Below are 25,118 nucleotides of genomic sequence, written 5' to 3'. Positions count from 1 at the left end.
TACATCACGCAGCGAAATCACATGCTATCACACGATTAACTTTGAGCCGAATGATTCCGTTGCTCAACTTTTGGGATTGACACCACGTGTATTGGAGGTTGATGAAACTCACGAATCGGACGTGCCTGTAACTATACTCAAGGTCAACGCGTTGCGAGTCGAGTGTAGCATTATAACGGGCGCCTTCGCCAACGGACACAAAGTACACACTATTCACGAGTTTTTCCCGACTGTCCCACCAGGATATAAGATCGTGGAAGTACCGTCGCACGTCATTCACCTTTCGATCACCGTCAGGACCATAGATCACGTTCAGCTCCGGTTAGTGGATCAAGACGGAGACCTGGTTAATTTTCGTGAAAAAGTTATTACTGTAAGACTACATATCAAATCGCAATAAACGATGGGAATTGTATACAACAGACTGCCAAAGAGTAGGTGTATCAGTAAGTCGGCATGCCCCGATCAAGTCAGTCATCTATCGATTCTCGAACCGTTAACACAGGGTTTCCCAACCTTTTTTGTGTCAAGCCCCCCCGTAATATAAATAACGTTTTCATGCCCCCCCCCCCATAATATTTTTCGTGGCAATAAAACAAACTCACTTTATTTTAATATGATTTATTTATCAATTACAACTTTTATGTATTTTCAAATGAATATTAATATTATTACTAGTGAGATACTTGAGCTTGCACGTTCTGTACTAGCTTGTCGATTCTAGGTACAGTTTTTGCCAAAGTTATTTATAGACGGAATCAATCACTGTGATATTATGACGTTATAATATACGCGTTAAAATCCGATAAAATTAATTTTCTTTCGAAATTGCAAACGCGTGTTGCGCCCCCCTTGCTATTTCTCTACGCCCCACCAGGGGGGCGCGCCACACCGGTTGGGAAGTCCTGCGTTAACACCTCGAAACGTGGAGTTCCTGATAGGTCTGCGTCTGAAACTGACCACTTTTGGAACAGGAATTTTCGACAATTAAAAATCAGATTTTGCTTTTTTATCATCTGCTACGTACCATGGAGGAAGAAATCTTAAACATTCAAACACCAGTCGTCTTTGACGAATCTGTTGCGCATCACGAGATTCACGCTCACAAACCTTACGCCTCGCCAACTCTCAACAGCAGCGATGAAATTCGAATCACCGTTCAGCATCATGATTTATGCATATTACCCAGCAAAAATTTGGTACATATCCATGGACGACTCCTCAAACCTGATGGTACAGCTACTGTGAACACACAGCTCGTAAACAACGCGATCTGTCATCTCTTTGAAAAAATTCGCTACGAAATTAATGCAGTTGAGGTTGATAGAAGCAAGAACGTTGGCTTAAAAAGTCTCATGAAGGGTTACGCTTCCGTGCACCCTGGTCAGACTTGGCTGATGGAGAACACTGGATGGCTTGACGTAGAAGAGAAGAAAGAATTAACCGATGCCGAGGGAAATTTTGACGTACTGATACCGCTTAGCATGATATTGGGTTTCGCTAAAGACTACCGCAAAATCGTTGTCAACGCTAAACATGAGTTCACTTTGACGAGATCAAAAACTGACGTCAACGCAATCATGCAGACTCAAGAGGAGGAATTCAAAATCACGATCAATGCAGTGGAATGGCTAATACCGTATTTGAAACTCGCGGATCAGAAAAAAGTTGTCCTACTAAATTTCATTCAGAGAGATCCGCCTATTTCGATGAGCTTCCGCAGTTGGGAATTGTACGAATATCCCTTACTTTCCACAATATCGAAACACGTTTGGACTGTGAAAACTTCCACTCAGCTTGAAAAACCTCAGTACGTCATTTTGGGATTCCAAACAAGTAGACAGAACAAGACCGGCAAGAACGCAAGTCATTTCGATCATTGCAATATCACGGACGTCAAGCTATTTTTAAACTCTCAATCTTATCCGTACGGTAACCTGAACCTCAACATGAGTCGTGATTTGTACGCGCTCCTATACGAGATGTACGCAAACTTCCAAGCTACCTACTACGACAAGAACCCCGAGCCGTTGCTGACAGAGAGTGAACTCCTTCGAGACGTCCCCTTATTTGTTACCGACTGTTCAAAACAGAACGAATCCTTGAAGTACGGACCTGTCGACATCCGTCTTGAATTTGAAGCCAAAGCCAACTTTCCCGCTGAAACATCGTCGTACTGCTTGATTGTTCACGATCGTATCGTCGAATACAACCCGCTCAGTGGTGGGGTGAACAAGTTGGTATAAAAGCTGACCCGTTCCCACCATCTCGCACAGTTCAAAGATGGAGCTTATCGTTGACATACAAAGCTTTCGTAGACCCTTCAACGATACTTTCACATTGAAAGAATTGCCTTTAATTTCAATCTACTCGGAAGCATCTCCATCAGTGTTTTTTTTAAGCCACCTTACAAATGGGATTGTCTAAACGTCAAATACAAAAGCCAAAATTCTTGGTTAGAACGCGATTTTCACGGTTTACCTTGGAGCTGTGGAACCATACCGTTTGAGGAAGTTGAGTGGACCATCAAAGACAGGCTGTACAAAGCTGAAACCGTGTACGTAAAAGGAGAAGAAAAACGAGATTGGTTGCTTGAAATTGTCCCGAAAGTTAAAATCATCGATATGCTGGACTTTGACTGTCCGTCGCTTCAAACCTTGCAAAAAACTTCAGCTGTGTCTCTAAGATGCGACGTTCATACAATACCCAACGGAATCTGTGCAGCACAAAACGTTTTGATACTTCAAAATTGGCTACAAAATCATTATACTGTTCGGATGGCGAGGGTGTACGGTTTGTGTTACTGCGCAGAAGCGTCTACAAGAACGGTCCTGAACTCCTGGCGAATATATCATCCTGGTCATGATACTGTTGAATAGAATTATTGTTCTATCGTTGTGAAGCAATTGTCAACTGTACCCTAAAAATTGTACTTAGTAAAACCGTTTTTTGAAGAATATTTATGAAACAATTTCACACCTCCACCTTCACCTCAGCTCTTAAGAGAGAATTTTTTTTCAATGCAAAGCTTATGTAAGATTCAACTTTGCTCTTTATCCTTGACCGAGCTGTATTCAAACCGAGTTATGTTTTGCATTCCTAGAGTGATAGTAACCCAACACCGAAGATCTTTGGCTCTAAATGTATACTACCGCAGCTATCGGTCGACCTTGCACTCTGGTTTTGACTGAACCCGTACAAAATTCATCCTAGAGTTTACATTACAGTTACAAGACGCAAACGCAGCTCGAAACTTTCCATCGTTGCTTAGTGGTGTTCGAAGTAGCATTTTCTTAGATTTTAAGACTTAATTCCAGATACAATTACGAGGTACAAAACGTACGTAGGATTGAAGGTATACAAGATGGTCAGGCGATAAATGAAAAAATATTCGCAATTCAAATCTTTTTTTTTTTTGTTTATCGAACGTAAGACTTCCACAGGACACTAAATATTTGAATGTGATACTCAGATTATACGTATACGATTTCAAGTTGACCGTACGGTCCGCCAAGATAGCGTGGATGCAACCGTCTCTCGTTACTGGCTGTCGTCACCTTCTGGAATAAATCTTTATCTTCTTGAAGGGCCTTGGTCAGTCGGTTCGGTAGAAAAATCGTGAAAGAGTCCTCCAAGTCCAGAACGATTCTATCACCAAATTTCGTTTTGACCCGACGAACGCCACTGACTCGGTATTCGAAGTATGCTTCGAGGTCCGAAAGCTTTTTTAAGGGCAGAAGTGTCTTCAGGCGAGCGACTTCGTTCAATTTTGATAAGTCTATGTTTGTTACTGTCGAGTTGTATGTGCTCAAAATCTTTTGTGAGTTGATTGAGGTGAGACCTGATTTTCAGCAGATGTTTTATTTCTTCAATATTCTTGATGAGCAGTTCTAGTCGTTTTTTCAATTTACGTTGTTGTTCCAGAGCATTTCTCATTTGCAAGAAGAAGAACAGCTTTAGACTGACGATGAAGTCTTCACTTTTGACTTATATAACGTTCCCCCACCATATAATTTCAAATTTGGTGGAGGGTAAGGAATGTCACGTGGTTGATATCAAATACGTATGTTTGTTTTTGCGCGGGCACCTTTTAGCATTCTTAGAGCGATAGTAACCCAACACCGCAGATCCATGGCACTGAATGTACCGCTGCTATCGGTCGACCTTGGATATCAAACCGACATCCGAGTAAGTGAAAAACAATTCTCAGAACCAGAAATTCCAGAATGTCACGTGGTTGACAACGTGAGAAAGGAATGTGAGGTGGTTGATGTTACACATCAGCGATATCCGAGTGGATAAGAAACAATTCTCGGAACTAATAATTTTGGAATGTCACGTGGTTGATAACGTGGGAAAAGAATGTGGGGGTGGTTGATGTTACACATCAGCAGTCCTACCGTGGGAAATGAATTCGGAGTGGTTAATGTTACACATCAGCAGTCCTATCGTGGGAAAAGAATGCGGGACGGTAAAAAAGTTCTCGCCTCCGCTGCGCCCTCTATCGTTGGCAGGCGAGCACTACAGACTTTGACCTTCAGTCGGTAAGATTGTTGGTAAAACAGCATCATTTCGACCTTTTACCGATAAGAATTGCCGGCAAAGCAGCGCGATTTTTACCGTCGACCGATACAACTGTCGGTAAGGTTGCACGTTTTTGACCTCAAGTTGGTACGGCAGAGCACGTTCTATCTGACGAGAGTAGGGGTAACCTTCAAGGGTTTAAGTCTGGGACGTGCGGAGCGGTTCGGCCGGTAAAGAAGGCGTTGTACTCAGAACTCTCCTTGCTATATTACTTCTGTACACTGAGAAACGAAAGTCGTCGGATTTAATGAATAATAATTGATCCAAATAATCCAGGTGTTTGCATAGTCCTGAGAGCACATTCATTCAAAGCGACAATTTATGTAATTTTCAGTTCAGGGAATCCGTATTCAGTACTGTCACGAATGCCGCATATTTATACCCGAATATATCATTATAACTATGTCAATAACTATTAATATCGCTTTAGAGATGAGGAAGCATACCTTCAAATTCGTTAGTAAATTCTTAATTATTCATTTTTCAAAACAGTTCGTGGCACGACCAAAACGCAATGGCGTAGTCGACCGTCAGCAACGTCAGCGTCTCCGCGCCCGCCAGATCCCGGGTGTAATCATCACCGGGATGAGGCGAGCGCGGGATCACGCGCTCCAGGAATGATCGTCGCGAGGCGAGCCTTTGTTCTAAATTGTGAAATCAGCAGAAACCTTTCTCGCTGTCCGACACTCCAAGGGGTGTCGGACGAGCGAGCCAAGTCAGTCCCGTTAGAGACCGCTAGAAAAAACCACATCAACGGAACCCGGCTCCTTCAAAGCTACCACGTGTAGAGTTTATAAGTCCTTTTTCCGACACCGATGATTAGAGTGTAATACTCTAACGAGCGAGCGAAGTCAGTCTCGTTAGAGACAGGATCAAACCAACGTCAACGGAAATAGGCTCCTTCAAAGCTGTCGAGTATAGAGTTATCAGTCTTAGGTCACCGACGATTAGAGGGAGAATTCCTCTAATTTTACATGCGGTGATCAAAGCGTCTCACGTCGCGACGTCAGCCTTTCGAAGTTAGACAATAAGTGCTCAAAGGTGCGCCACGAACTTAATCAAGTTGTGTAGTAATAAGAATAGTGATAATTGAGAGTGAGTGAGACATCAGAAGCCACCAAAGATTGAGTAGGGGTACATTAAGATAAGAAAAACCATTGTGAGCTTCCTCGTCCCGCATTTCTCTCGATTGCTGTATCATTTTTGCATTGTTATCATTAAAAGCTTGCTTTCCATAAAACACACCTAAATGTAATATTGAAATCCTTCAATCCATTTCACAAGGATCCTCCTGTAAAGGACGATCACCTGCCAACCCACCAAAAAAATAAGAATAAACCTCTGCGGATAACTAGAGGGTTAAGTCATCCCCTGCGAGACCGCTCTGCACGTGACAGTACCAATGAAAAGTAATTTAAATGAATTGAATAGAGGTTGAGCGTCCCAACTCACTGAGTTGCTCGTCTGGTTTGATATTCTCATCCAAATGCTGCACATTCTTTATGTCAAATAAATTGTCCCTTCACTCAAATAATGTTTACAAGGGCCAATGGCATATTCTTCCGATGAAAGGAAGATATGGCATTGTGCAGAAAAAACGGAAATCACCACGACTAATCCCGTATTTGAATTGAAAATGTATTTCAATCATTTAATGATCCCTGTAGTATTTGAGCATTATCCTAGTTCCGCGAACATGTAGTGTAGTAGTCGAGAATATATAAATGTAGTGTAAGTATCGCTCGGTTACATTTTTGAAAACTTTTTTTTTCCAAATCGATACGCTATTGGTATTGAATGTCACCAAACAAGTGTAGTAGCGTCACTTCAAATTAGTTACTGGAAAACATGGTTAGTTCATAACCATAACCTAACAGATCGCGTAACATATAGTTGGCAGACTCGTATGAATCTGGTTTAAGGTAATGCGAAACATTCGAGTATATGAACATCTTTGAAGCTACTTTTCAAGCGGGAAAGCTTGCCGTATAGTGACCGAAATTGGTACTACTTCGAATGAATTATCATATTGGTTGAAAAACGTGAAACATGCTCATCAAAAAATCAGAAGATTATCGAATAATGAAAAAAAATTTTCAGTGAAATAATGTTCATTTCGTAGAAACAATGATTCATTTATAACAAGCGCGTATGCAATGTTATCGAGAGTTCTTAAACTAAATTTCAAGTGTATGTTTGCAATTTTCAACTACACATGATTGTTTAAAACTGAGAAAAGTTATATTTCATTCTATTAGTCAATAAACTTAAATTGAATGTGGTACATATAGCAACTCAAAAACTCTCTCTTGGTTCCACTCAAACACATCCTCATTTACTTGGATGGATTTTTTTTTTGTTTGAAGTAGCTATATAATCGGAGGGACAAAATAACTTGCTCAAATTAATATGAAAACTTGTTTTGTGAAACAAATTCTTGTTCCAACATATTACACATTTCTTTGATCATAGTTATCGTAGATTATGTCGGATAAATATCACATTGAGCCAAATATACTATCTGGCAATAACGTTAATATTTCAGCAAGCGTAGAATTATTATTTATAATGTCTCGGTGCTTTTGAACCGATGTGTTCAACGGTTAAAGTACTATTTTTTTACTAATCAAATGAGGTTTGTTGATTCAAGCGGAGTTTTTGTTACGAAATTTCCAGTTTAATCCAATGAAATAAATATGTACTGGTTTGAAATACATTAAACGCGAAAGCATACATCATTCAAATCAATGCATCAATACTTTTGTTTTAACTAAAAAGCGGTTATTCTAAGTGAGAAATTTTTCGAACCAAATAAACTGGAAGTCAAAAAAATTAGTTTTTTGGTTCGATAACTTTTTTTCTCAGTGTACGGATATAAAGCATGGACGGCTGCAATTACAGTAGCGTATTTGATTATTGAGCCATCAACTAACATATTCTTGTGAAACTATGATGATTGTTACGTAACGGAATCACAACATAAGTACACCGTGCGACACATATGCGTTCACACGAAAATGTCGTTATGTGATCGTGGTCCACTAAGAAATAAGGCTTACTATTATAAGGAATAAGAAAACTAAAAGACTCATTACTACTAAGGTAGTCTAAGTAGACAATAACCAAACTTTGTTGTTTGGATCAAAGAGTACCCGAACTTTTCTTGAATGATTCGCAATAATGAACAAAAGCCTGTTTAATATGTGTACACCATTTTATGTCCTATATTTGTTATGTGTTGACTAGGAAACCTTCAAAAATCAACTGTTGGATGATGCAGCAATATTCAAGCACGATGCTGTATCACTTTCGGAGAAACTGTACACCAGTGGACCCTTTTCATCCGACTGGAAATCATCAGGTAAATCCGCAGACTAACCAAAGGGTTATTGTGTTACCATTCAACAGTATGATCATGCTGACAATTTTCCAAAAATATTGCAATTAACCCTTAATATATGTCGTTTTAATGAACAGTTTGCAACGAATTCTTACAGATGCTATAGCGTGGCTGAAAGCCTTTCACAAAGAAATTGACTTCCTTAGAGCAAGAGAGAGCAAACTGAAATATGATTTAGCTGTTTTTGGTATCAGCCATCCAGATTCAATGGAACTAGCGAAACTTGAAAAAGTTTGTTGATTGTATTAGTGTCATACTAGCATACACGGATTTATTTGATTGATCAGTATTATCTCAATAATTGATCATTCGTTTTCAAGTTTAAAACAAAACTAATACTCAAATAAACACAACGATGTACTTTCAGGATCTTACTGCTATCGAATTGATTTGGCAGCTTACAGATGAGTGGAATGAAGCATGGGAACGTTATAAGACAGGAAATTTCTGGACGATTGGAATTGATGAAATGGATGCAACGGCCAATGCCCTATTTCGTAAATTTACGAGATTCGCTAAAGAATTGAAAGAAAAGAATTGGGAAATTGTTGAAACTACAAGGTACACATTTCATGTTGCTACAGTAGAGATTAATACACTGCTCCGTTCTACTGCAAATCTTATTCCGAATTACAGTAGATCACTTGATTTCCAAAATGTACGTTGCCGAGGAATTTATAATTCTGGGAAAACATCGTAACGACCGATTCACAATCCATCAATTTCAACATAGCAAGCTCGCACACATTTTTCTTTAGAATTCATGCGTGTGAAGAGGTATGAGTTTTAACTATTTAACTACCAAGGTGTTATAGCGGCATCAAGCGCGCTTGTGCCGTAACTGCCAACATTCGCGAAATGGCGTCACGAAGTAATTCAATATTTTTAGGTGTATCATGTAAATGTTTACTTTTGGAAGCATGTGTTAATATTTTTGAGGACGAGGATTCCGTTTATGAGCACAAATAGTTATTTTTTTCGCGCCTTTACACAGTTTTGAGCCCTCAAAGTTAACCAATTATTGAACAGACCGTCTTTTTTCGGGATAAATTTTTCTTTTTAAAAACACTGAACAATCCTATTTATGAGTTTACATAATCAACTTTAAGAATTACCAAGTGAATTTTATTTATTATACAGTGTAACTATATGGCTTGTAAGTGAGAAATTACTATTTTCAATTCCAAGTACGCAATTTTAAGAATTACTGAGTCAATGTCTTTTATTATATAGTATAACCATGACTTATATACAGAAAATTACTCGGTAATTATAGAAATTGCATATTTGGCTTCCAAAATATTATGATTCAATGTTTTTCAAAGGAAAAGTTCATTCCGAAAAAAGAAGATAATAGTTTATAGTCCAGTCAATATGGGTATTTGCCCTACGAAAAGTGTTGTAGTAATGATTTTGATGTATGTTAATGAGTTCCGGGCCCCAATAAAAAATATCCAAGTTTTCAACCTTGAATGGGTTCCGCTCGGTTCGCCATCTTGAATTAACAGTACAAAAATATAATTTTTAAAAACAATTTCCGAAAGGTTGATCTTATGGCAAGAATGTTGAATACAAATGGGAAAAAGACTGAATTCCCTACATTTTTCGTATCGACACTTTTAACAAGTGACAGCGGCGGAAACATGATTATTCTTACTAAAAGCGGCCAACTTATTTTTTTCACTGTAAATTTGGTAAAAATGATAATATTGATAACGTTGTCATTTATAAGTATTAAATATGATTCGTCTTAGTTGGTCTAAATCCCTTTTTAATTAACTAAATGGTTGCAACGTTTCGATCGGCCACGGCCAATCGTCTTCAGGCAATCTGTTAACATTTAACATGGTATCTGACAATGTTCTTATTTACGTTAGCAATTTTATATTATATTAAATTTATCTAAATTAATATGTGTGTTTTATCACTTTTTTTTTAAGATATATGATCATATATATATATATATAGGTTAAGTTACGTATGTATAAGACCTTACATTTGAATGGTAATAATGAAGAAGCAAGAGATTATTGAATTTTATGGAAAATTTGATTGTATAGTAAATTTGGTATTATATGTGTGAATGTGAATAGATTACTTACAAATATTGACAATCCTACGAGCCTACCGTGTTGTTGTCTCGCTATGATAGGAGTAAGTGAGGATCTTTATTCAATACAGGTAATCGATTTATTCACAGTAGGTATTTACACATTTGAAACATAAACCTAATATGGCTGCACTGGTGAGACCCCGAAATATTTGATTTATGAATTATCTTATTATATAAATTACTTAAATGTTGAATGTCTGTTTTTTTTTTTTTAATTTATAGTGATGTCATTATTCCTACGGATGTGTAACATTTCTCTTATACTCCTTTTAAACCAATTGGATTCTGTAGTTAGTACATTTGAGTTTGTAAAATCAAAAGTGTGGCCTAAGTCTAATAAGTGTGAAGCTAAAGTGCAACTGTCATGTTCGTGGTTTATATTTTTGATCTGTGACCTGCTATCCTGTTTTCCAGGTGTTGAGAGTATTGTTCTATATATAAAGGTGCAAAATAATCATTTTTGTTTCATTGTTTTTCCATACATTAACGTTACTAACTTCAGCTTTGTAATGACGTCATGTCGATCAAATAATTCATTTGTCAACATTCATTTTGACAGTATTTATCAAGCAAAACTTATAAATTTTCTCAATTTTCTTTTCAATGAATAGATTCAGATCATACTTCAGATTTATCAATCATTGTTGCTCTATCAAATTTGTAAATATATAATGTGTTATGAATTGACAACAATTTTAAATGAAATTACAATCAAATGAAAGTCTTACTTCATCAAGGTTAACAAACTACTGAAACTGATTGATTTTCTTCTTATGTATTGTGACGTGGATTTTTCCGCACCTCGGTCACTCGGAGCAAATGACCGAGAACTTACCGCGTGCATAATGATTCGGCGTCCACGATCTATCCTGGACCTACAAACAATATCGTGAAGTTTTGTTGGGCGCCTGGCGTGATAAACACGTCTCAAAATCGTTGATGCGCTATGTCGCGACAATATGCTCGGTAGCTCAGTACCGCAGAGAGGGGAGGGGTAATTTTTTGGTAGAGAGAGGGAGAGCGAGATACGCAATACCAACACGCTATTTTACTAAGCAGTGATAGAATCAAACTAATATATATTTTTTGCCACGATAATACCAGCAAAACAAAATAAATAAGAAAAAATAATAGTTCAAACGTCGCTCATTGCGACTTAAAATACAAAACGGGAAATAACAATTCAAAATTCGCTATTCGCGATTCATATTCACATGCTTAGATGTTACACAACCCCCCCCCAAAAAAAAAAAAAATAATATAACAGAAAGAAAAGCGAAATGACTAAATCTAGACGGCTTCTAATGCCTGCGGACGCTAGTCACTGCTTGAACGATAAACAATAACTCAAAACTGTAAACAAAATTTGACTCGACGTGCTAACCGCATTCGTCCTCTATTAACTACAGCGCCAATCACCAAATTAACAATAAACGGCTCGACAACAACTGAACCGAAATCATAATCGACGCGCTAACCGCGATCGTTAATAAATTTAGAAAATTCCTTATGCCTACGTGCGCTCATCGCCATCTTACTAATGAACAATAATTCATTAACTAAGACCAGAATTGGGCTCGACGCGCTAACCGCGACCGAATTAATGAATCTAGAAAGCTTCTTATTCTCGCCTAATGATAACTTACTATTACGCATCCGAGCTCCACTTCCTCCGCGACGTCTGAACGGGGTTCGCGAGTTCGAATGCTCCCCTTTTAACGATTCGCGACCTACTCGAGAGGTGACCATTTATTTTCATGGACTCGACGTGACCCCGTGCAGCGAAATTTAAAATTATTCCTCGCAACCACCAATTTTTCTTGAAAAACTCGAAACACGAATCTACTTCGCAACAGACTTCCACCTTGGTTGGTCGCCAGAACTCGCGTGATTTCAGATGGCCGATCGGCCGGAACGCCGATTTCGTCACGCTAATCCTTCCTGACGTCATCACCCTAAGAATGCGCAACAATCGATCTGTTATCGATTTCGGGGATTGCGCAATTTGACGCGCACCTGTCGTCGCATCGCGGCGCAGAACTTGACGCTAGATCGCGATGTCGTCTTCCGTGCAGCTCTACGGTGTGCCGGGGTTGGGCGGGGTGGTACTCTCTCGTCGCTAGCCGGTCTCTCGCGGTTACCTTGGTTAGGTGTAGGCGGGGTGAGTGGGGAGGCTGCGGCGCGCTGGCCGCCAGCGGGAATCGCATCCGCCTTGGATTCCCGCGCTGCAGGGATCTGCGTTGGCTCCCCCTCCGCAGCCTCGGCACCCTTCACGCTAGATCTCCGCGGTTTCGCTTCGCCTCGAAATATCCCCGGCGTCGGAGTTGGTCGCAGGCTCGTGGCTGGTGTACTCAATAAAAAATCAAAACGAAAGCCTGCAATACCTTAATCGTAATTCGCTATTGCGTCCCTGTCGAAGCTTGGATGCGTGACTCCAGTTGTGGCGCTCGTATACTATTCTTTCGCCACCTGATCTCGCAAACCCTCATCCTTGGATTCCGCCCAAAGTTCAGGGAGCATCTTGTATCGGGCATGCCTACAGAAATGCCACGTTACAGTATTTTCATTCGATTTATTTATAATAGTGAGAGATGGCATCCTAATATGGAAAATCCGATAGAACTATGACTTCCAATACTTGAATATGAACATCTAACGAAAATCCTCATCGATCATCAATCCTCTTCTGAAGTCCTGTTGAAATTGTCCGAAATACCTAACAGACCTTCAAGACAATGCTGTGAACGTGCGTTAGAAAGATCTAATCAAGAAGCTTTCTTTATTTGTAAAGAGAAAAAAAATTCTTCACTATCTGGTCGCAGGAGCGAAAGTTCAGAATATCAGGCTCTGGATGCTAGAAAAATCTGAAAGCTAATTGGGACGTTAAATCTTCTAAATACTTCCATGCCGAAGAGGTGTCAAATTTGATGTTAGTTAGTAACTGGGTTGATGAATAGTAAGATAAGTATTCGTCAATACTGGAATATATTGTTACAAGTATTAGACTTATTCACAAGGTACATGACTACCGTCTACGGTATACGGTGAGAGACTTAACTTACTAACTATGGCTGGGTAGCTGTGGACAGCGGCTACGCATATAAGTATACCTATTTCGACTATATATACTCACACTTGGAACCTTATCCTTCAACACCCTCTCTCAAGGTACAAAGTGTATACATACTAATCCAAGCGTCTACACTCATCACACTCAATATTCATGCTCTCCATGCATTCCCAGTGCTTCTCAATCTTAAGTCCCTTTGTGAATACATCAGCTGGCATTCTCTCTGTACATAAATATTTCATATCGATTATACCATTCGCATGCGCATCTCTTTCAAAATGATACCTTACATCTATATGTTTTGTACGCTGGTGATATACATCATTTTTAAGCATACTTATTGCACTCTGGTTATCATTCAACAATGTAACTGTCTCTGTTTCATCCTGTACACCCATACCACACAGCAACCCTTGTAAATACACCGCCTCTTTAGTAGCTTCTACTACCGCCGTGTATTCCGCTTCTGTGCTTGAGAGCGCCACCGTTTTCTGTTTTCGCGCCTCCCAACTCACGACAGATACTGCCAGAACAAAACCGGATATCCTGTATACGATTTACGATCAATCTCATCTCTCCCCAGCTAGCATCAACTACAGCGAATAACGCTAGTCCAGTTCTCTTGAACGTTAGACCATAGTCCATCGTAGCTTCAAGGTAACGCAAAACTCTTTTTGCCGCTTTCCAGTGGTCAACATTATACTCTGTGTTAAACTGGCTTAAGCTTAACATTAACCGCGTATGCTAAATCTGGTCTAGTTGTAACTGCTAAACATAACAACGCACCGATCAAACTCTGGTATGGATACTTTTTCATCTCTGTCTCACACACACGTTTTGGTTTCACAAGTTTATATTTTTCCACAATGGGCGTGTCAATTAACTCACACTCCATTCCAAAACATTTGAACAATGCTTCGGTCTATTTCACTGTCTCAGAAAAACACGTGACTCTTCGTCGCGCTCAAGTTCAATACCTAGGCACGTACCTACCATACCTAAACCTCTTGTTTCAAATGCATTTGACAACTACTCTTTTACGTCGCTTATCTAATCGTCGTCATCGCACGCAACCAAAGTATCATCTACATATACAGCTGTGATAAAGCTGGAACATTTGTCATGAAATGTAACAGTTCTATATCCTCTCGTAGGAATATGCCAGGGATCATTTAAATGAGTGCGAAATTTATCGTGCAGCATAGCCCGCCTTGCGCGCTTGGCTTCCTTATCGGCAGCAGTGCTCAAATTACGCCATTATATGCACTTTATATGCATTGTCGCCGAGCCCGGCGAGAGGCTGGGTAGCCAGTCTCAATACTGCTTCCCGGCGTCGCCTAATTTTGCTTATACATAAATTCAATATAGCGTTAACGCCTGCACTCACAATTGTTATCCATTATAACGTAATTCTCTATTTTTGAATGAACGTATGAATATATATATTCGTTGCGTAATTTTCGCATGACACAGCTATACACGTTACTTTATTCCCTCGTCGGGCAATAAATATACACTTGCCTTGTGGCAACGCTTTGAACCCCAAAGCATACAATTTTTCTATAAGTTTTTTATACCATGCCACACCTGGTTGACGTAAACTATACAATGACTTTTTTAACAGACATATAAACCTTTTTTCACAATCACTCTTTCCAGCGCTTCGCGATATCCACCATACCTTTATCACTGATCACTTTGTCACTGGAACCTACTGACTCACCTACCATTGTCTTTTCGATAATTTCATTTACGATCAACTGGAGGAATGCGATTCGCAAGAAGAGTATGTGCAAAAAATCATCACGGCAGCTAATAAGCTCCGTGCCGTAGGTATGTACGTGCCAGGCAAATGGGTCGGATCATTGTTAATGACGGGATTGCTGGATTTCTACAAGTCTATGATAATGGCGTTAGGAAACTCCGGACAAAATATAACGGCCGATTTAGTCAAAACGCAGATCATGGAAGAAGTTAAGTTTACACAAAATGGTAATTATGATGCGCATGGATTATATTCTAGAGCCCCGTTACGTGGAGAGCGACCAGCGAAACTCAATAATCAAAAGGCATGGCGGACATGTCAACAATGTTATAACTGCCATCGACACGGGCATTTGACGGGAGATTGTCCAACGAAAACAACACAGCAACAATACAACGCTCATGGAAAGGTTTGTCTATCTCAGTCAGACGAAAACAAAGATTCTCAAGATCATGACGCTGAGCAGGTAGCGAATATATGTAGTTTTGTCAGTTTTGTTGCCAGCAAGGACAACCTCACCCACAAATGGATCATTGACTCAGCGGCATCAAGATACATGACCAACGATACATCGTTTGTACACAATCTTTATCCTTCTTAGGCAAAAGAAGTGATATCAGCCGATAAAGCTCGTGTAATAGTATTAGGAGAAGGCGAGGTATGTATAACAGTGAAATCAAAACAGTTTTTTCAACAATTCACTCAAAGAATGTCTTATATGTACCAAATTTAGCTGCAAATTTGATTTCAATTGGTTGTTTAGACAAAAACGGTGCTTCTATAAAGATTGTCGACAAAAAGTGTATAGTTTTAAAGATGGTGAAAAAGTTCTTTAAGCGAATTTAATCAAAAATGGTATCTATGCAATTGAAAATTGTAACAATACTAAGAAATTCACGACTCCCGTACTGTCAATAGCACTTGTCACATCTGAACAAACAGTCGTTGGGTACACATGACATCGTAGAATGGCCCATTTGAATCACCAAAAATCATATCAGTTAAATCAGTCAGCTGACGGTATTAATATCATGAAGTCTGATTTGCCTATAAATTGTGAGCCATGTGTTTATGGTGAACTAGTCAAAAAATCTTGTCGTCAATCTAGTTCTAGGGCAAATAGTATGTTAGAGCTCGTACACACTGATGTTTGTCAAGGTGATAGATTGTCTATGGAGGGCCATGAATATTTTTTTACATTCATTGATCACTAGACAGAATGATCTTTGTATATCTTATAAAACATAAGACTGAAGTAGCCAACTGTTTCGAAAATTTTATAAACTCAACTCAGAATCAACTTGGAATTAAAATTAAAACAATAAGAAGTAATAATGGCACTCAATATGTCAATTCCAATATAAACTAAATTTTACAGAAATTAGGAATTGAACATCAAACTTCCGTGCCCTAAAACCCACAATCAAATGGTGGAGCAGAAAGAGCAAACAGAATTCTTTTGGAGAAGGCTCGATACACCCTTACGGAAAATTGGTCTAATTGGTTAAAATAATTTGGTGTACTGCGATACACACATTAACAACCACATACAGAAGTCTCTAATGTGCACATGTCAACAAGTCACATATACAAGTCTCAAAAGTCACATATACAAGTCTCAAATGTGCCTTTCGCGACGAATTTCTAATGTATAGGAAGAAACCTGACTTGTCACATCTCAAAATTTTTGCATGTAAAGCTTATGCTCATATACCTCAACAATTTAGCATGAAATTTCAAGATAAAGCCACACAATGTATTCTCCTGGGATATGGTAAAGATAAAAACTCATATCTTTATGAAATTCTTTAACAAAAAAAAAACCATAATGAGTAGAGACGTTACATTCAACGAAAATTTAGATCATAATCACAAAGACATTGTACACTTTCCTATACCTTGTGATGACCCTCTTATAACGTCTAGGTCTGAGAATGCAAGTAACGAATTTTTTGAAAAACCACAGGAAACATCACCATCAGTTAACCGCCGAACAAGAAGTACAAGATTGAAAAATCAAATCATACTGGAACTAATGGAAACATCTCTGTTGAATATGGATCAAGCTATACAAATCAATGTCGATATTCTATCTGATAGTGACCCTATAGAACCAGACCAAGAAGAGACTTTAGTTAACTCATTAGAAAAAAATAGAAAATCAGCCAGGCCTACTAAGGAAAAAACACTAATTACAAGGACTATATAACTAGTTTCAACACTACCAAATCTTTGTTGACTGATCCAAGTTCATATAATGAAGCTGGAATCTCCAGATTCTTTTGAATGGCGTAAAGCTCTGGAGAAGGAGTACTATTCAATATTATCTCACGACACCTGGGAATTAGTAGATACTCCACCCAATGCAAATGTTGTTGGATCAAAATGGGTATTCAGACGTAAAAATCCACACACTCTGGATGTCATATACAAGGCACGACTGGTAGCCGAAGGATACTCTCAAAAACCAGGAGTTGATATGGACTTGGTTTTCTCGCCAGTTGTAAGATACACTATCATAAGAATTCTCATAGCACTAACATAAAAATTGCACTTACAAATACGACATTTGGATGTAAGTACAGCTTTCCTTTATGGATCCCTAAAGCACGGGATATATATATATACAAGAACCGTTAGGAGTTATAGCACCTGAAACAGCTAATAAAGTCTGCAAATTAAAAAAGCATTGTGCGGAATGAAATAGAGTAGTTGAGTTTGTGATAGGAGATGTCGATTATTTGCCTTACCGTCGTAGCACATTACTCGGAGCTCCTCGGGGAATCTTAGGAAATAAGGATCGATTATAAATTCATACTTGCGTGCCCGAATTTGAGTTGGGAGAATAATTAGACCAATCGGAAACGTACCGAATAAGCGTATCGGTGACCCACGCGGAAAGAGTGGGGGTTAGCTCGGGCACTCTGCGCCGAACCCTCGAAGAAAGAGGCTTAGCTTTAACGATATTTGTAATTGTATCTGTGCTGCGTCTGATTGGTATCGTAACATCGATTATTGATATCATGTAATGAAGAATATTGAAAGAGTCGATCCCCGAGAACCCCGGACTGAGATTAAAAGTACGAGAAACGTACGAATATACCGAAACTGTAAGTAAGAATTATTTGATCCTGTCTATTGAGTTTTCCTCCTGCATTCTCTCTCTACACTGGGTCTTCAAACTCACTCTCACTCCCTAAGATTTGATCAATCGTTGTTGTTTATCGTTAGAACAAGTAGCGCCCAAATATTCCGAGGATTGTTATAATTAATGAAATTTATTGTTGAATCGATTCTTGAGCCCCGGCAGCTCTGACCCAAGCCGCGCTGGGTGAAAGGCTTTCAAGAGAGTAAAATTAGCTGATGTGCCGTTAAAAAAAAAAAAAAAATAGCATGTCTCAAGTTTGATATGAGAAGCTGCATAAAACTTTTCTTCAAATGCACCTTACTCAATGTCGACAAGATCAATGCGTATATTATATCAAATCTAATTTACTTTTCATCATAGCAGTATTTGTTGATGACATGTTTGTGTTTCATCATTCCTCGACACACATGACTGATTTCGTCACTGAGATGTTGACCTTGTATCAGGAGAACTACATTAAAAAAATTCTTCAGAAATTTGCAATGGGAGATTGTAATGAGTCCTCAATACCCATGGCAGTAGAAACTTTTTTTATAAATAATGTTTCGCTACAGGATCAAGCTCAAGGTAGAAAACTGAATATAATACCCTATCAAAACGCTATTGGATCACTGATGTTCATAGCTCAAGCAACAAGATTGGACATAAGTTTCTCAGTAGGACTTTTGAGCAGATATAACACCAAGTATACTTCAACACATTGGGAAGCATTAAAAAACATTCTACGTTATCCAAAAAAGACATCAAATTTAGGCACTACTCATCGAGAAGACTCGAATACTATAGTCAGAGGATATCGTGTTGCAAGTTATGCTTCTAATAAATATAACACCATCTGTACTACGGGGTATGTTTTTACATTGTAAGGCGGCGCAATAAGTTGCAGATCAGTAAAACAACTTACAATATCAAAATCGTCAACTGAGGCAGAAATTCAGTCGGTTGCCAAAAGAGTAAGTGACGTGTTATGGTTAAGAGACTTATTGTTTGAATTTACAATTCAGAGGAATATTCCAATTGACATATCTTGCGATAATAAAGGTGCTGTAGATTATAGTAATGATCCCAATTCTAGTCATGCAACAAAAAATATTATGGCAGGATACAATTTCATTAAAGAAAGGATTGAAATAAACCACATTATTGTTAAACACATTCCAGGAAATGATATGATTGCAGATGTCACGTGCGGAGCGGTCTCGCATGCGACTGACTTCACCCTCTAAGATTTCCGCAGAGGTTTATATTTATTTTTATTGTGGATACGTAGGTGATCGTCCTCTACAGGGCGATCCCTGGGAAATGGGTTGGAGGATTTAATGATATTAATGTAATAGAATCTTTAGTACTGGACCAAGTTTTAATGAATCACGTGCAATTGAAAATAGCAAGCGAAAGCAGCGAGTGAAATATCTCAGACGAGGAAGCTTACATAATGTTTTCAACCTAGTGGTTCTCGTTCATACATCTACTCACTCTTTTGGTGGTTTCTACTCCGAATTCTCACGCTCTCTCAATTATCACTATTCTTATTACTACACAACTTGATTGAATTCGTGGCGCAAGGTTCTAATCACTTATTACTACTTCAAGGACTAACGCCGCGACGCGAGATGCTTTGGAATACCGCTTGTGGAATTAGAGGGGTCCCCACTCTAATCCTCGGTGATTCTAAGTCTGATACTGTTCACACAACAGCCTTGGAGGAGCCGGGTTCCGTATATGTCGTTCTTAGCTGTCTCTGACGGGGACTGCCTTCGCTTGCTCGTCCAACACCCCTTGGAGCGTCGGACAGCGAGCAAGGTTTTTGCTGAATTTACAATTTAAAACAAAGGCTCGCTTCGCGATGCTCATCCGCGAAGCGCGTGATCTCGCGCTCGCCTCATCCCGGTGTTGATTATACCCGGGATCCGGCGGGCGCGGGAACGCTGACGTTGCAGCAGTCAACTGGTGCGCTGCGCTTTCGTCGTGCCACGAACTGGATTATGAGACATTTATAAAGGATGTCCCTAAATTGGGGGACACGGACCAGCCAGCGTGATATCTGACTCAAATCCAACCGAGAATTTCTTTGCCGGAAGCTCGTCCGACGCATAGTTTTTGAATTATAAGCGATAGCGTTGGGCCAATCAGAGTGCACCGTTTCGTCTGGATTTGCCGCCACGGAAATTGCTGTTTTGTTCGTTTGGGTGAATTATTATTATTCGTTTACGAATTAAATATCGGCACCTCTCCTCTCTTCCTGTTGTACCCCTTCTCGAGCGCTGACCTCGGTATTGTTGCCGCGGCACACGCTGCCGGCCGCACACCCACGGACGCACACTCGTGTGTGTGAAACATAAGCGAATGCCCAGCTACAAAATACTACGAAACACACATCAACGAGTGAAAATAAAAATAAATCTCCAAATAAATCAACGGATTTAAGATTTAATGTTATGAAACACTTCCAATCATCGATGTATGCTGTAACGTGGCATTTTTGATGCCCGTTACAAGGGGTTCCTTGAACCCTGGGCGGAACCAAAAATTTAGGAATTTCCGAAATTGAGTCGCGAAGTTTTTGCAAAAGAGCGCCAAGACTAGAGTCACGCATCCGAAACTACGAGAGGGGACACCTTAGCGACTAGCGTAAGATATTTCAGGTTTTTTTTGTTTTTTTTATTTTTCGAGCTACAACGGTATCAGGCAAGAAGTCGACACCGAATTCGAGGAAATTGCGAAGTGGTGGACTAGCGATAATTGCGAAGGAAGGATGTCGAGGTTGCGGAGGGGGAGCTGACGCAGATCCCCGCATCGTGGGAATCCAAGGTGGACGCGATTCCCGCTGGCGGCCGGCGCGCCGCAGCCTCTCCCCCTTTACCCCGCCAACAATTGACCAGCGAACTTGCGACGGACCGACTAGCGACGAGGGAGCACCACGCTCACCGCCAAGACGTCATGGAGCTGCGCGGAGGACGAGATTGCGATTTAGCTTTAGGTTCTGCGCAGCGATGCTATTGAAGGTGCGCGTCGAGTTGCGCGATCGACGAAATCGATGACGGATCGATTATTGCGTATTCTTGTGGGTATGACGTCACGTGTAGGATGGCGTATCGAGATCCGTGTTGCGGCAGGTAGTAGGTTTTTGAAACCACTCTAGTTCTGGCGGTCGTGATAAGTAGTCACGTTTTGGGGAGTTTCGCGAAGTAATGGAGTCACCCAAAAATCGCGAAGGGAATGGAAAGGGGGTTGCAAGGTTGTAGAAGGTAAGCGCTGCTTCTATCCCCGCGATTGAATTTCGAGCATAATTTCGAAAAGGCTTGCCGAGTAACGGATAGCCGTTTTGGATTTGCGTTGTAGAGAAGTACTCGAAATTCTTTTGCCGATTCTTTTGCTTGATGACCGTAGCCTGAGTACGCGTATTAGAGTAGAGTAAATTTTGAGTTCCTGGGAAAGTTGAGTAGAGTCACGGGTTTTAGTTGAGTCTTTCTCGTTAGTGAAATCAAGTATAGCCGAATTTCGCTGTACCGGGTCGAGCCGCGTTATGGGTTTTTTTTTTTAGTGTCACCTCTCGAGTAGGTCGAGAAGTGCCGAATTGGAGTGCTCGGATTAGCGGGTAACGTTTTGGAGGATTTTGAAAAGATTTAATTTTGGATGCGTTGCGATTGCGTATAGTTTAGGTTACGTTTAGTTGCGCCTGCATTGAGTTCCGTACCCGTTATTTAAGATAATGTAGATTGAGTTGCGTTACCTTGAGCTTGTGTTTAGTTGAAGTTAAATGTAGTAGTGCTTGCGCTTAGTGAAGTTACGTTTAGTTCAGATAGTGTTCAGTCGAGTTGAGGTGATGTATAGTCGAAATTGCCGTTGCGTTGAGCAGCAGTTGAGACGAGAAGTTTGAGCATTGAGTTTTAGTTGCGTTTGAAATATAGTAACGTTTGCGGATTCGTTTAGATTTAGGGCAGCTCGCGGTAGCGTCGAGCTCCGAGTCGGGTGAGATCTCGAATGAGATTGAGGACGCCGTCTGTTCGGTAGCCCGACGGCGCACCGTCAAATAATTAGTTTTAGTTTCGTTTCGAGCAATAATCGCCATGGGGAACAAATGGCGAATTTGCAAATTGAGAATTGCGTATGAGGATTTTGTGATCCTTGAGTGACGTTCTAGTTAGGGAGCCGCGACCTCATTAGAGTAAGAAATAGAGTAGGTTACGTGTAATTTTCTGTTTAATTTTAGGCTCGCGATGAGCGATTTTTGGATTATATTTTTTTGTTTTGTATCACCGCTATTGAGAAATATAAGATTTTATTTTAGTTTTGTTAAATAGCGTGTGTATTTCGAGTGTCTCTCTCTCTCTCTCCAAAAATTACCCCTCCCCTTTCCGCGGTACTGAGCTATCGAGCATATGCCCGAAGAATAGCGCATATGATTTCGAGGCGTGTTAATCACGCCAGGCGCCCAACAAAACTTTGCGACATTGTTTTAGATCCAGGGTACATTGTGGACGCCAAATTATTGTGCACCCGGTAAGTTCTCGGTCATTTTCAACGAGTGACCGAGGAGCGGGAAAAATCTCGTCACAATGCATAAAACTAGAGATTTTAGATGATTAATATGCCGTTAGGGTTCATAATTACTCATTCAATCAATCTGGCTTGATATCTTCAGAATTATGCTTTCCGAACATTTTTTGTGTTTTTGCAACATAATTTTTCCACTAGTTTTAAATTCATCATTGACATCCGATTTTTCAATAATACGAGGGAAAAACAACTCGCTGCATTGACGAGTCAATAGGTTTGTAAATCAATTACGATTCACCTGAGTTAACACAAATTAACTGAATAAATGAGAATTCACTGAATCACTAAAAATGATAACTGAAATCACGAGAATTATTTAAGATATAACTGAATTAGGAAGAGTTGTAATAAGTCAAGTTACTTTGAATTACTTTAGATTCGTGCCAAAATTTTATGTTTAGAGAGAAAAATAAAGAGAAAAATAATTAAATTCAAATGAAAAAGTAATTTTAAATCAAGCAGAACGAAATTCCCAAATAACTGAATTCAAATGAAGCAATTTCAATTTAATAATTCTCTCTGAATTTGAGGAAAAATAATTATTGTTATTTGGAATAGAAAAATGAAGTCGAATTGCATGAATAAATTCAATTAATTCAACTCAAAAAAATATGGTGTCATTCAAATTCCTAGTTATTTCCTCGTCGATTCAATGTGGGTCTGGAGCCGCTTGTTTACTTACACGAACGATGCAATACAGTATCGATGTATGTGATTTAAGTATCAATTACTCAAAATTTATCAAACATAAAAATATTTTGAATAAGACTATGAATTATCAAAATATCTCTTCTGATATTAAGACTACACGCAGAAATTTACCAAATCGATTAATTTTTACCAATTCAATCGAGCCGTGTCCGATTATTTTTTTGAAATCGATTAATCGATACATCGATTATTCTCATATAAGTGGCCATATACTAGCATTGATCTCAACAATTTCAACGTCACTTGCCACTCCACACCCACATTGAGTCGACGAGGAAATAACTGGGAATTTGAATGACACCATATTTTTCTGAGTTGAATTAATTGAACTTATTCATGCAATTCGACGCCATTTTTCTATTCCAAATAACAATAATCATTCTTCCTCAAATTCAGATTGATTTATTAAATTGAAATTGCTTCATTTGAATTCAGGTATTTGGGAATTTCGCTCTTCTTGATTTAAAATTACTTTTTCATTTGAATTTAATTATTTTTCTCTCTAAACATAAAATTTTGGCACGAATCTAAAGTAATTCAAAGTAACTTGACTTATTACAACTCTTCCTAATTCAGTTACATCTCAAATAATTCTCGTGATTTCAGTTATCATTTTTAGTGATTCAGTGAATTCTCATTTATTCAGTTATTTTGTGTTAACTCAGGTGAATCGTAATTGATTTACAAACCTATTGACTCGTCAATTCAGCGAGTTGTTTTTCCCTCGTATTATTGAAAAATTGGATGTCAAAGATGAATTTAAAACTAGTGGAAAAATTATGTTGCAAAAACACAAAAAATGTTCGGAAAGCATAATTCTGAAGATATCAAGCCAGATTGATTGAATGAGTAATTATGAACCCTAACGGCATATCAATCATCTAAAATCTCTAGTTTTATGCATACATCGATGAGTGGAAGTGTTTCATAACATTAAATCTTGAATCCGTTGATTTATTTGGAGATTTATTTTTATTTTCACTCGTAGATGTGTGTTTCGCAGTATTGTGTTGCTGGGCATTCGCTTATGTTTCACACACACGAGTGTGCGTCCGTGGGTGTGCGGCCGGCAGCGTGTGCCGCGGCAACAATACCGAGGTCAGCGCTCGAGAAGGGGTACAACAGGGAGAGAGGGGAGGTGCCGATATTTAATTCGTAAACGAATAATAATAATTCACCCAGACGAACAATACAGCAATTTCCGCGGCGGCAAATCCAGATGAAATGGTGCACTCTGATTGGCCCAACGCTATCGCTTATAATTCAAAAACTATGCGTCGGACGAGCTTCCGGCAAAGAAATTCTCGGTTGGATTTAAGTCAGGTATCACGCTGGCTGGTCCGTGTCCCCCAATTTAGGGACAATTAATTATGTGTATTTAATATTAAAATTAAGGCTATGCTTCCTCGTGTACTTTAAAAGCAATATTAATAAGTAATGACATTTCGTATAGTGATGAATTTATGTGTATGGACATGCGGCGTTCATGACGCAGATTCATTATCAGAACCAAATAATTATACTGGATTAAATAAATTTTTTCAAAGTGTGGGACTTACGAAAATAATGTTGTAATGTTACATTCTGTGTTACATGTTTACAGAGGAAATGCTATGTGTGAAAAAATAAGTATTTAGGAAATGTGAAATAAATGTTTTGCTACTCGATACAGTCTCAATCATGGAGGCATGTATAATTATAATCGAGTCTGTGTGAGTGACGAATATTCAGGATGAGCAAGCGCCACTGTCTACTGTGAGTCATTCG

At 39.2% G+C, this 25,118-nt stretch overlaps 1 protein-coding gene across 1 annotated transcript in view; it reads left to right on the top strand.

The window, feature by feature from the left end:
- The window catches only part of LOC124308425 (dynein axonemal heavy chain 2), a 618,723-nt gene that overhangs the window by 97,111 nt on the left and 496,494 nt on the right, over positions 1–25,118 (top strand). Inside the window, exons 3-5 of the mRNA XM_046771133.1 lie at positions 7,831–7,945; positions 8,082–8,215; positions 8,352–8,545. Of these exons, the coding sequence (XP_046627089.1) occupies positions 7,831–7,945; positions 8,082–8,215; positions 8,352–8,545 (443 nt within the window). The remainder of the gene's footprint in view (positions 1–7,830; positions 7,946–8,081; positions 8,216–8,351; positions 8,546–25,118) is intronic.

Source organism: Neodiprion virginianus, chromosome 7, assembly GCF_021901495.1.
Source record: "Neodiprion virginianus isolate iyNeoVirg1 chromosome 7, iyNeoVirg1.1, whole genome shotgun sequence".
Classification (NCBI taxonomy): Eukaryota; Metazoa; Arthropoda; class Insecta; order Hymenoptera; family Diprionidae; genus Neodiprion; species Neodiprion virginianus.
The sequence above is the reverse complement of the archived record's forward strand: the minus strand, read 5'-3'. Positions and strand labels throughout refer to the sequence as shown.